The following is a 13,659-nucleotide window of genomic DNA, read 5'->3' as shown; positions in this document are numbered from 1 at the left end:
GACAGCTCGGAGCCTGGAGCCTGCTTTGAATTTTGTGTTTCCCCCTCTCTCTGCCCCTCCCTTGCTCATGCTTTGTCTCTCTCTCTCTCTCAAAAATAAATCAACATTAAAAAATTAAAATTATTTATTTATTAAAATTAAAAAAAACAGTTTTATTTATTCATTTTGAGAGACAGAGAGAGCATGAGCACGGGAGGGGCAGAGAGAGGGAGAGAGAGAATCCCAAGCAGGCTCGGTGCGGTCAGCATGGACCCCGGGGTGGGGCTCGAACTCACGGACCTTGAGATCGTGAGCTGAGCTGAAATCAAGGGTCGGACGCTTAACCGACTGAGCCGCCCAGGTGCCCCTCAATTCTCGCTTTTATCGTAGAGCCACCCCACCTCCCGACTCCTCTGCAGACTCTTCTTCGGACCCTCCTCACCCACCCAGCTTCCTGTGGGGCTCCCTCCTTCCCGGGGGGGAGGTTCCTGGTGAAATTCCCAAGCTCTTATGAGGAAAGGAGTGGGAATTCCTGGTGTGAAAGCTGAAGGCAAGGGAATGTGGCGCGTGTGAGCCAGACGAGTGTGAGAAACCAGATTCTGAGCACCTGGGAGGATGCTCTTCGTAGGATGTCACTGGATTTTCTTCTGCTCGGTTTCCCCATGTGACGCCTGAGGCTCAGAGGGGCACACGGTCTATAAGTGTTGGAGGGGGGGCCTGAACCTGAGCCTGCCCAGTCCTAGATCCTGTGCTCTGTTCTCTGTTTCCTTTGGCCCTGTTCTGCCTTCCCTCCTCTCTTTCTCTCTCCTTACTCTCTCAAAACGACCACAGTAATGATGACGGCCGTCGTTTGTTGAACGCTCGCTCTGTGCCAGCTACTGTTCCCTCTTTCACACGTATGAATTTCTTTTTTTTCCCTCAACGACCCTTTGAACTGGGGATTTTTACTCTCCTTGTTTCACAGATGGGACAACCCAGGCACGGAGGAGAAGTTAAATATGATGTCAGTGGTGACCAGTAGAACAGCTCAAAAGGAAATTGTAAGGCTCAGATTAGGGTAGCCGGGGATCGTTCCTGACTATTCTAGAGGGTCAACTACCTTTTTCCTAATGTTGACCAAAGACCTGAGCGCCGTTTTAAAGATGGAAACCCAGGAGTTAAGCCTAAGTGACCCCGACTACTCAGCTCTTTTAGCTTTTGAATTAGGGAATTCAAAGACATACGCAGCAGATTGAAGTATTTCAAGACGCTGTGTGTTCATTGATCATGAAGAGGGTTCCTCAGCGGTGGAGCTCATGTAACTTTCGGTATACATACAGAACTGTACGTAAACCCACTTGCCTAACGTATAAGGCATGAAAAGTTAGTGCCTAAATATATAGGTCTGTTTATTTGATGCACTTGAGTACAAGTGGACCGCTTCACTCATCAAAGACGCCTTTGTTTCTTATGCTGTGACACATTTCTGGTGGATTCTTGGATCCCGTGGCTCAGCCAGCGGGGGGGGGGGGGGGGGATCTGCATCGGGGGCACTGATCCACAGTATTTCTCACCTTCTCTCTTTCAGTAAAGAGTATCCCGTGGTTCCCAGGAGCACAGTAAGACAGAAAGTAGCCTCCAACCACAGTCCTTTCAGCAGTGAGCCTCGAGCTCTGTCCTCCTCGTCCAACTTGGGGTCCCAGTACCAGTGCGAGAATGGTGTATCCGGCCCCTCCCAGGATCTCCTGCCCCCGCCCAACCCATACCCACTGCCCCAGGAGCACAGCCAGATTTATCACTGCACCAAGAGGAAAGGTGAGTGTGATACTCCCTGCCTGCCCACCTTGCCTTTCTGTTTCTCCCTTCCTTTCCTTGGGGGAAGAAAAGTACACACAACTGCATTTGTTTATTTAAAAAACGTAAGCAATATAAAAACTCAACAGAGGTTGTAAGAAACTCAAACCATTATCTGTAGAACTTGACATGTCTCCTCCAGTTCTGGCCCCTTTCCTTGGGGAAAACGTGTTTGAAACGTCCAGCCTTATTTGATTCGTTTGCACCCGCACGCGCAAGCACACGAAAACGGTTTTGTTTTTGCTTTTAACGGCTGATGTTATGCCGTCTGAATATCGCAACGTGCATTTCTTAAACTTGAGGCTGTGCCGCGGAGGATCTTTTCACGAGCCTACAGCTGCCTCGTGCTTTTTAGTTGCCGAAGGGAGAGCGTTGCCCCCAACGGGTGAAGCCGCGTCTGCTTTTCCACCCCCCACTGGCAGACACGGTGGTTGTTTCCAGCATTTTCGTTGTCTCCCGCGAGCCATGCTGCAGGGAGCTTTCTTACAGTTGGATGTGCTTTGGTTTATGTGCTACGGTTTCTCTTGGGTGGGTGGATTCTGAGCTCGTCTTCTTGCCTTTCTAGATCAAAACCAACACCGAAAAAAGAAAGAAAGAAAAGAAAAATCACAACGGGGTGTTTTTCTCTCCTTTGCGTTTTGTCTTTAAATCTGGTTTGAACTCTGTCTGAGACGCTGCGTAGTGTTCTTGGCCGAATGAGAAATGGGGACTTTTCCTGAGTCATCTGAGTCTAGGGCTATCATACTGAAGGGAATTTCTGGTGGCATATTTTTCGAGCCAGAATCAAAGTGGTTGACATGGGGTGGGGGGTGTGCGGCTGAGTTCAGCTTTACTGGAACCGTTGCTTATGTGAGTGGCAGACAGGCACGGTGGGGACAGCGTGGGCAATGGGGCTGGAGGACCCAGGCTCGAGTCTCAGCTCTGCCGCCAGCTTCTTGTGTGGCCTTAGCCAGGTGTCCTGGCGTCTCTGTGCCTCAGTTTCTCGCTTTGTAAATGGTGCCGAGTTCCCGAGAGCACCTGATACTCGGTGAGCACCCGGCAGGTGTTGGCTCTGGTTACGGCTGTCGCTCTAGGAAGTGTGTCTGTGGAGGGGGAGGTGGTAAGGCTCCCGTCCCAGTGAAGCTTCGAGAAAGATACGGGACGGAGGGGACTGCATACAATTGGGATGAATCCTGCCTTTGCCAGTTGCAAATTTTTATGATTAGGGGCAAGTTACTTAACTGTTCTGAGCCTTATTTTTTCTAATCTATAGATTTGGGCTCACGATTAGACCTGTCCCTTAGGCTTGGTGTGAAGATGTCATGAAATTGGGCTTGTTGTATATATATATATTGTTTAAGTTTTATTTTATTTATTTGAGAGAGACAGAGACCGTGCAAGTGGAGGTGGGGCAGAGAGAGAGGGAGACACAGAATCGGAAGCAGGCTCCAGGCTCCGGGCTGTCAGCACAGAGCCCGACGCGGGGCTCGAACTCACGGACTTCGAGATCGTGACCCGAGCCGAAGTCGGACGCTCAACCGACTGAGACACCCGGGCGCCCCTCGTGCTTGTCATATTTAGCACAAGGTGGACCCAATAAGCAGTCACTGGTTTGCTCCGGCGGGCCCAGTGTGGCCTGATGTGTCTCCCAGACTCTGTAGCCAACTCAATGCCTTTGGAATTCCAGAGCCCAGTGTCTGGAACATCTTTAAAAACAAAAATGTATCAACTCACTAACGAGAACTGATGGAAACAGATGCTTTGGCAGTGTTCTCTGAGCTGAGGTTACTTGCGGAAAGTCGCACGGTTTGACTATGCGACGTGTACCGATCTCGCAGTTTGACGGAGAGAAAGGCCGTCGTTGGTTCAAGCCCGGGGCTGGGGTGCTGATCCGGGTGAGGCTGTTTTCCAGGCTGAACCTGAAGCCCATCCACGCTCCTTGGATCCCAAAGGGTGGGACAATGATATCACCCCAACAGACCCCCTGGCCCGGCTCCCAGCGTGTCCGCTGTTGCGTGGCCTGGAGACCAGATGCGTGCAAAAATGTCTGCCTCTTCAGGCCCCAGCAGGGGTTGAGGATGTCACCTGGGGCGCAGGACCCTGCACGGAGATCCTGTTCTCTGTTCTGTGTAAGGGTGCCCCGCCCAGGCTCTCCACCGCGACCTTTCAACAACGCTGCTAGGTAGGTGCGGTTATTCACCCGCTTTACAGGTGGGGAAACTGAGGCCCAGAAAGGTAAACGCACGTGCCGAAGGCTCCCGGGGGGCAGAAGTTGAACCCATGCCTGGTCAGCAGTATCAGCGACGATCTCAAAACGCCATCCTCCGCTAGAGACCCGTCTCGAGACCGAGACTGGGTCAGACACACGGATGAAGAGCTCACTGGGTTTGAATTAGGGAGTTCGGTCGATTAAATTAATGCCAGACCAGAAGAAGGGGAGGAAGAAGTGAAAAAGAATCAAGGCACTTTTTTAAGGCTCGATATTTACAGCAGCATCCGTGTCAATGCTTTTTCGCCTGGAGGCGGCGGGGGGAGTCGGAAGGCTTTGAATGCGGGGGGGAATGGACCCCCTCCCGTGATGGGAGCAGGTGACCCGCACAGGGCACTCGGTGGGGCCCTCGGGTGAGCCCAGGGTCAGCTTGAGATGGCCACGGGCGAAGCCAGTGGGGTGGCGACCAGTCTGTGGTAGGAGGTCACAGCAGCTGACGCTTTCCGGCTGCGGGCAAGCCCCCCGCTTTCTCAGCCCTAACTCCCTCTTCTGCAAAACGACAAGTGTGATAACAGCACCTCCCCCGTAGGGTTGCGGTGAGATGGAACGAGATGGTCTAAGGGCGCAGTGCCTGTTAGCTGGCCGCCGCTCTGTGCTTCTGAAGCTCACGGTGGCGAGGGGGTCGGATGTCGTCCCGCGTGGTGACATAACTGATGACCACGGTGGGCTAATGCTGCAGAGGAGATGTGCAAAGTGCTGGTGCCTGTGACGCGGGGGTGGGGGGGCGGGGGGGGGGCGGGAAACCTCTGCCCTTCTCACCCCCCGCCACCCCCCCCCCAAAGGGGAGCTCCCAGGGACAGCATTCCAGCCAAGCTCTGTCTGTCCTGCGTGCCTCGGAGACGACAAAAAGCAATTCATCATCAGCCTCCATTGTAAGGTGATAAGGAATCAGCCAGGTTTCCTTCCAGTTTGGGAGTCCCGCGAAGTGGTGACTCCATGGGTGGCTTTCCCCGCCCCCCCCCCCCCCCCCCCGGCCCCCTGCCTGCCCCACTATCTGACTTCCCTTCATTGTCTGTCTCCTTTCCAAGGAGCCCAGGAGGCAGGCCCAATGAAATGTCAAAGGGCCAGGCCGGCCAGAGGGCTTCTTGTGTTTGGACCCAGCTGTCTCCCAACTATCTCTCCCGATGGATGGAACCAAAAGAGCTGGGAAGGTCTTTTATCAATGCCACTCAATCAAATCCAGGACCCCGGGGCCTGGGAGAACACTTGTCTGTCTCTTGTTCCTCCTCCCACCCTGACAGCCCCCCCCCACCCCCCGCCTTCCCACATTTAGATATCAGAGGCAACCCAAATAAAGATTTAAAGCAAAGCCATATACTGCCTTGGCTGTTCAAAGGCAAGTCAGAGGTGGGAGGAAGGGCGGGGAATATAGTTCTGCAGGGTGCATTTTGTCGGTGCTGTGTGCTTTTTCGAGGAATTTCACATCGCTTCCTTCCTTGGACCCGCGCTGTCGCCCCTGAGCGGGGAGGGGGCTCAACATTTTGCAGGGTCAACAGGGGACCAAGAGGTTGGGTTCGCTTCCCAAGGTCACGGGGCTGGCGAGTGGCAGATCGGGGACGCATTCGTGAAAGAAATATCGGTTGAGCACTTACTTGTCCGGGGCACTGTGCTGAATATGGGGGATAAGCCGGTGGGGGGGGGCAAGGTGACCGGGGTCCCTGCTCTCCCGAAACCTGTACTCTCATTGGGGAGACAGATAGTAATCAAGTGGATGAACTTATGATTTTCAGGTGGTGGTTAAGTGAGGGGCAGACTGGGGTCTTTTGGTTCCCAGTTGAGGATCTCCCTACAGTACCATTCCAGTCCTTTCCACGTTGGGCTAAGAGCTAACATTATGGGTACACACACCATTCTTCATCCATCCATCTGTCCATCCATCCGTCCAACCACCCACCCATCTATACCCATCCATCCACCCACCCATCCATCCAGGTCAAGGTTACCACCCTTTCGTATTTTCTGAACACAGTGGGTTTCGTGAAAGCTGAAAGGCTAGGCCCTCTGTCTGAAAGAGCACGGTTTTGTGACCCGGAGGGACTGAACTATAGTTCCACTTCTGACTTGCTAAAGGTCACTCCGCCGAGGAGTGGCTGGTCACCATGGTCTTTCATCCGAGTGAACCCAGTCAGCGAGGGAAGTGACCTGTTTGGGAACAGTGACAAATGTCCTTAACGGGAATAGCGATTTCAAAGCAGGCTTGTGGGTTTTCCGGCTCGAATCCACCCAGACACCCTGCAGCATGGGACAGCCTTCCCAGGGCCATCTGTCCCATCTTCCAGAGGGAAAGGAGAGTAGACCCGTCGTCCCTGGACAGCTAAGATTTGAACACATGATGGGCAAGGAGGATAGAAACTAAAGCACGCTTCTTACGTGCATTCCTACAAGAAAGTTAAGTATCAGCCTCCTATATAGTCAAAAACTGAGATTGGGATGGTAAAGTGGTTTGCCCAAGGTCACATAGCTGAGGGAGAGTCAGAGATGTGACCGCGCCCTAAAATCTGTGGTCTGGATTTATCATCAAAGCCACGTGGTCCAGCATCAAAAGCCGCTAGAAAGACGCAAGGGGCCGGGGATTTTCACGGGGCAGTGAGGTGACGGGTGCTCAGCATCCCGTAAGAGCTTTCCCGTAATTCAGGAGACACAGCGGGGCTCAGGACAGGTGGACTACAACTGAGCATTCTTGTTCTTCAACTTCCTGAACCTGAGCTGTAGGACCCGTCTCACGGAAGACTTGATGCCTGCCTACAGCGCGTTCCCGGGCCGTGGAAAGTAGGCTTGGCTGGGAAAGAGGTCTTTGCAGTTGACCGGTTGGTTATCAGGCTCCCAAGAAAGAGAAGGAAATCGAGCCGTAACCCAAAAGGACACAGGGATCACATCCAAACCATTTGTCGCGACCCACTTGAAATCTGGATCCGTGCTTCGGAATTTCTCGACAATGTGATGAGGTCCGAGAGGAATGTGAGAATGTTCAGGACCCGCTTTCATGAACAAGCCAGCGTTTTGCTTTTCCTTAGGACTCTGCATCAGATCTTTGGGTTATTAAAGACTGGAATGTGTAATTTTACGATTTTCCAAAATGCGCCTCGGCCTTTTTCATATTATTCTTCCTTTTTTTTACTTGTAACAAATCTGGAAGGGGATCAGAAACTCGGGAATGGTTAGTTTGCCTTGTTTTTTTTTCTCTTGCCAAGGGTACCCTGCAGCTGTACTTTTTATTATTGAAAACGGGAACGCCCTGGTTAAATGGAAAACCCAAAGGTTATGATTCTAGCAACAATGGAAACATTCAGATTTATGGATCCGGCGGCGGGGGTGGGGGTGGGGTTGGAAGGAAGCATGGAGGCACGATGGGACCAAGGGAGGAGGTGGGGAGGACAGAAAAGGTTGCGTGTTAATAATGTCTTCAAGATGCCAGAGAGATGCCCCGTGGAAAGGTGAGAAATGGGGCCACCGGCTCATCCGGATGGCTTCGAACATTCGGACGGTTGGCATGATGTAGATAAAGCACCTGGAAGAGCGGCCGCATTTTTTCCCTTTCTTTTGGACACAGGCGTGGGCGTCCTCTGGGGCCCAGATGTGTCCCAGAAAGAGTCTAGCTAACAATTAACGCGCTTGCTGTGAGGCGGGTACGATCCCAGCGTAGATGTGTTTTGATTGGGGAGATTTTTTTTTTTTTTTTTTTTTACTTACCTGTGAGGGTCACTCCCCAGCTTGATACCAGGGCAAGTGTTTGGTGGAACCTAAACTCAGGCCATCCTTCCGAGTTGGGGAGCTGTTTTAAAATCCAGTGGAAAACCAAAGGACTCCCTGTGGGGTGAATGAGTCACTTGGAGCTTTCTAGCAAGGACCACCCCCCGTGCACGGGCTCACAGGCTGTTAGCCTCCCACCTTCACTGTTCAGGGTGGGCTGGAGAGGGCCCCCCCCCCCGACCCCCGCCCTGTGCACTGAGCAGGACCATGACTGTTTATGGACCTCTCTATCCACCCACCGCCTGGCACTTGGTAGGGGCTCAGTACATCTCTGTTGGATGACTGGGTGAGTGGCCTTGGATATGAGAAATCTGGAGCACTGGAAGCAAGGTGTGGTTGGCCAAGGAAGCCAGACCTGACCTCGAGTCCAGCCTCTGCCCCTTCCCTGCGTGACCTCGGGAAGGTCGCTTCACCAAGCTTCGGTTTCTGCCGCTGAGACAGGCTGGAGAGCAGCCACCCTGAAGAATTACTGGGAGATTAGGGTAAGGTCACTTAGGACGTGCTACATAAATAATAACTCGTATCTCCTCCCATTTTGTTCTTCGCCCTCCCCGCCAGGCCGTCGGCCATCACAGTGAGGGGGAGGAATGTTCCAGTATTTCTTTCTTCTTCACACCCCCCAACGACAGACATATTTCTTCCTTCCTTCCTTCCTTCCTTCCTTCCTTCCTTCCTTTCCCTTTCTTTCTTTCTTTCTTTCTTTCTTTCTTTCTTTCTTTCTTTTTTTAACATTTATTTTTGAGAGAGAGAGAGAGACAGAACACGAGCAAGGAAGGACAGAGAGAGAGAGGGAGACACAGAATCCAAAACAGGCTCCAGGCTCTGAGCTGTCAGCACAGAGCCCGACGCGGGGCTCGAACCCACGAACCGTGAGGTCACGACCTGAGCCGAAGTCGGACGCTCAACCGACTGAGCCGCCCAGGCGCCCCACGACAGACAGATTTCTTAACATTTACTGATTTGAAAAAGATTGGAAGATGAGGACGGAAAATCTCCGGGCTGGGGGCTGAAATTCCAGCTAAGGAATGAATGAATCTGTGTTGGGGTTTACACCTTGGTAGAAATTCTCAAATATTGCCTCCCTAAAGGAAACACCTGGAGGCGTGTTAATCTACCTCAGGTCTGCCGAGGGACCAACTGGTGGTGTTACCGTTGCAACAAGAGCTGCTCTTGACGAAAGCTATCGGGAGATTTACATGCTTGATTTTATTTAATTCTTAGCTGCCTGGTGAGGTAAGTAGCATTAACTCGGATTCAGAGACGCTAAAAACGAGTCTCCGAGAGGGCAGACGCCCTGCTGGTGTCACACAGGCATTAAGCAGAAGAACGAGATCGAAACTCAGATACGTCTCCGCTCCTTAACTCGGGGTCTGGATTTTAGGGGATCCGGGAGCTCTGCAAACTGCACGCGAAGCTGTGCCAGGCACGTGCCATTTTCCAAACTTTGTATTTCAGTGGATTTTTCCGGGACACAGCCCCGCACTTTTGTTCCCAAACGAGGCAGTGACCCCAGAGTCACGAAGGGAGACCCTCTTCCAGGGACCGAAGTACCTCCACTGCCCTACGCCGGGGACTGGTGTCTGGGGAAGGGAGTGGACTGACATTACGTTGTACCAGCTCTGCAGATGTTAACTGAGCCTTGCTCACGGAGGCATCGGGAGAGGAGCTGGGGAGGCGTCCGAGCGCCCAGCCTTGTGTGTGCACGACGTGTCCGTCTGTCCTTCCCATCTGTCGCACGGGTATTTTAGCGCGTGGCTTTTTGGGTAGCGTAGTACCGCAGGGCAGATACTTGCAATTCGCTCCCTTGAATTGCAACCCTCGCTCCCCTGTTGATCAGCCACGCGCGTGAGGCCTCGGGCGAGTTTCCGAACCTCTGTGTGCTTCCTTTTTGCCATCTGCAGCGTGAGGATAATCCCAGAACCCACGTCACGGGGTACCTTCCGGAGACAGCTTGGAACAGCACCAGGCAGGGGAAACGCTGCTGGCGTTTGTTTTTACTGTTGTTGTTGACGGTGTTATTACTTCTTTGCGCACGCAGAATGTCCCGGAATCTGGGAATATCGCGATGGGTAGGACACTGTCCCGCCTTCATGGAACATACACGCCGGAGCGGAGGGAAGGAAATAGTGATAGTTGTTACTTATTCGGTGTTTTTTTTTCTTTTTTCTTTCTTGTACCAAGCTCTGGACTAAGTTGCTTAATCTGTATTTTTCCGTCTCCTTCTCAACACCTCCCTTCACCATGAAAAGTGGAAAAGTAGAAGCATGTCGTTACTGTCCTTTCCATGTTATAGATGAAACTGAGCTCAGAAAGGTCAGCCTGTTTGCTCGAGGTCTCTACCCTCTTTATTTTGTTTTGTTTTGTTTTGTTTTGTTTTGTTTTGTTTTATTTTGTTTCATTTTATTTTATTTTATTTTATTTTATCATTCTTATTTACTTAAAACAAATTATTTAATGTTTATTTATTTTTGAGAGGGAGAGAGAGAGAGAGAGACGGACTCCGAAGCAGGCTCCAGGCTCCGAGCTGTCAGCCCAGAGCCCGACGCGGGGCTCGAACTCACAGACCGTGAGATCGTGACCCGAGCCGAAGTCGGACGCTTAACCGACTGAGCCACCCAGGCGCCTCCCCTCCCTCTTTTCTTTTTTCTTTTCTTTCCTTTCCTTTCCTTTCCTTTCCTTTCCTTTCCTTTTCTTTTCTTTTCTTTTCTTTCTTTCTTTTTTAAAAAAAATTTTTTTTTTAACGTTTATTTATTTTTGAGACAGAGAGAGATAGAGCATGAACGGGGAAGGGTCAGAGAGACAGGGAGACACAGAATCTGAAGCAGGCTCCAGGCTCTGAGCCATCAGCCCAGAGCCCGACGCGGGGCTCGAACTCCCATACCACGAGATCGTGACCCGAGCCGAAGTCGGACGCTTAACCGACTGAGCCACCCGGGCGCCTCCTTTCTTCTTTTTTTTTTTTAATCAGAGAGGAGGTTGGCGCTGACTCTCCCGGACTTGATTCTTCGCTCCTTGGGCCCGAGGTTCCCCCTCCGCCTTCAGAATGAGGGGTGGCTGGTCCCGGGGCCTCACTGGTCTCTCTCCTCCTGTCTTAGCAGATGACGAATGTTCTACCACGGACCACCCGTACAAGAAGCCCTACATGGAGACGTCGCCCAGCCCCGAGGACCCTTTCTACCGCTCCGGCTACCCCCAGCAGCAGGCCCTGAGTGCCTCCTACAGGACAGAGTCGGCCCAGCGGCACGCCTGCATGTACGCGAGTTCCGTGCCCCCCAGCGAGCCGGTGCCCAGCCTGGAGGACATCAGCTGCAACACGTGGTCCGGCATGCCTTCCTACAGCAGCTGCACGGTCACCACGGTGCAGCCCATGGACCGGCTACCCTACCAGCCCTTCTCCGCTCACTTCACCTCGGGGCCCCTGGTCCCCCGGCTGGCTGGCGTGGCCAACCACGGCTCCCCGCAGCTCGGAGAGGGAATGTTCCAGCACCAGCCCTCCGCGGCCCACCAGCCCGCGGTCAGGCAGTGCGGGCCTCAGACCGGCCTCCAGTCCCCCGGCGGCCTTCAGCCGTCCGAGTTCCTGTATCCTCACGGCGTGCCGAGGACCCTGTCCCCACATCAGTACCACCCTGTGCACGGGGTCGGCATGGTGCCAGAGTGGAGCGAGAACAGCTAAAGGGAGGGCTGCTTCGTCACGGACGTTGGCCGGGGAGAGAGAGAGAGAGAGAGAGCGAGCGAGAGAGCGGGAGACAGACGGAAGCAGAGAGGACCCCCGCGGGAGGCGTTTCTCCTCTGCAGTGTTCACGTCTGCCCTCGAGAGCCCTGGACGCTGATCTAATCAGTAGCTCGAAACCACAATTCAGAAAAGGTGACTTTGTTGTTTCAACACTTAAAAAAAAAAAAAAGACAAAAAAAAAAAAAACAAAAAAACAAAACCAAGATGCGCCCCACCTGCCACGACCACTCCACTCGTCGACCGGCCATGTTCACGCCACCTCTGGGAGTCCTCCGTGATTCCTTCTTTTGGCCTCCAAAAGGCCTTTGCCTTATCGAGGGTTTTAGCCTAAAGGTGTGGCTGGAGTCTTTCCTGTCTCAGTGTTAATGTTGACGTTGTTATATAATAAATAATAATATATTTTTTCTTTCAATTTTCTTAATGGGACCCAGTCCCTTATGGGGGGGGGAGGGGGGGAGGTCTGAGGCAAGTGTGTTTCCTATATGTACTTGTGGGGGTTCCCCTCACGTACACCACGGCCGGAACCGGAGATTCGCCACCCTGCCCTTGACTAAGAAATTACCTACCTCTGCCACGTGATGTTCTCGAGAAAGTTCCCTACGTCCTGGCCTTTGTCCGACTTTTCCCACCTTGCCGGGCCTCGCGGAGCCCCGCTTGGCCCTTCTTCTTTACCAGCGGGGTCAGCATAGCGTGGCACTCCGTCTGGCCTCCTATCTTACTCAGCCCTCCCGTCGTCCCAGCTCTGTCTTTCCAGCCGTCTGTCGCTAAGACGTGGCCTATAGCTTCCCGACCGGAAAGCTTGCTTTGAAAAACTTAAAAAGCCTTGGGTTACACGCGGGCAGAACTGTGATAAGCCAGGAGCAAGCTCTGTGCCGACAAGCGTTGCAAAAAGGCCAAAGCAAATATTCGTCCTGATAAAACACAAAGCCAGCCCCAAGCTTCCAAATGTCCGTCACCGTCGACCCGGCCCGGACGCCACGCGAGGCCCGCCGTTCCTAGAGAAAGGGCGAGACGTGCTCGCCGATTGGTTTTCTCCAAAGCGATCATACCAACGCCAGATGCCGACACCAAACTGTGGTTATTGAAAGCAGAAAACAGTATTAAAAAAAAAAAATAAGCGTGTAAGTAAAATGTTATTGCAGGGTTCTTCAGATGTAATATTTTACTGGTACTATTTATTTATAAATAGGAATTCTAATTAAGTAATAACATGAAATGAAATCCAGCATGGGAGCTGGCCAAGAGCTTTTAATTTTATGAATACTCAAAACCAAGTTTGCGTTTTTTTTTCTCTTTCGAATGTGCTTTGCTTTCTTGATTAAAAAAAAAAAGTTTTTTTTTTTTTTTAAACTGACCCTAATAAAGAGAACAGGGTAATATGTGAGGCTAAGTATGTCCAAGTATGAGCGAGTGTGTATGTTTGTACGTGAGTGTCTTCATGCGATTACGTCTTTTCATGTTGCTACGGGGGTGGGGTGAGAATTAAGTAACCATTTCGTGTATTTGTGCGCCAATTAATGCCTAATAAATACCATGTGCTTAAAAAAGTATAAGGGACTTGGATCCCCCCTTTTATTTTCCTTGTTCTCTCTGCTGATTGAATAGAGGGGAAGTTAGGTGGAGGAAATAGGAAGAAATTCTCTTGCAGGTGTGTTTTTCGTCCCGTTTTCTTTGTCCTCCTGCTCTCAGGAACTGTGTGGGATCTCGTACGTGAGTGTGGTGGAGCTGTGAATATATTTATCCACTGGCCTGTGTCCCTGGAATGGAGTTAATTGATTTGCACTGAATTCGTGCCGACGTCGGACAAGAAAAATCGTCAGGAATCCCAGCTGATCAAAAGTATCGGTCGTACCGCATAGAACACCCCGTGCTGGAGTTTTCGGAAGGATCCCTTTCTTTGACCTTAATTGTTGGAAGCGAGTGTTCCGGAGGTCCTGATGCAAGCGACCTTGTGGGGCTTCCACGGATATTTATTTAAAACGCACACATTGAGGATTTGTGAGTTCTTCCTGTAGAATACCTATAAGGCAGAACAGAGCTACAGACTCACGAGTGAATTCACGGCGCAATGTTTAAAAACGTTTATAATTTCCGTGCCTGCGCCTTTCAAATGATC

At 51.8% G+C, this 13,659-nt stretch overlaps 1 protein-coding gene across 7 annotated transcripts in view; it reads left to right on the top strand.

The window, feature by feature from the left end:
• Positions 1 to 13,096, top strand: part of TBX5 (T-box transcription factor 5) — an 85,599-nt gene extending 72,503 nt beyond the window's left edge. For 6 of the 7 annotated variants that reach the window (XM_053902078.1, XM_053902076.1, XM_053902074.1 and 3 more), the window contains 2 exons: positions 1,547 to 1,773; positions 10,906 to 13,096. In XM_053902078.1, the coding sequence (XP_053758053.1) occupies positions 1,547 to 1,773; positions 10,906 to 11,483 (805 nt within the window). In that variant the 3' untranslated portion in view covers positions 11,484 to 13,096. The remainder of the gene's footprint in view (positions 1 to 1,546; positions 1,774 to 10,905) is intronic. The other variant, XM_053902079.1, reaches the window with a different exon arrangement.
• Positions 13,097 to 13,659: the final 563 nt, after the last annotated feature.

The sequence above is a fragment of the Panthera pardus genome, unplaced genomic scaffold, assembly GCF_024362965.1.
Source record: "Panthera pardus isolate Hobbes unplaced genomic scaffold, ASM2436296v1 HiC_scaffold_15, whole genome shotgun sequence".
Classification (NCBI taxonomy): Eukaryota; Metazoa; Chordata; class Mammalia; order Carnivora; family Felidae; genus Panthera; species Panthera pardus.
Note: the sequence above shows the minus strand (reverse complement) of the source record. Positions and strands in the feature narration are given on the sequence as shown.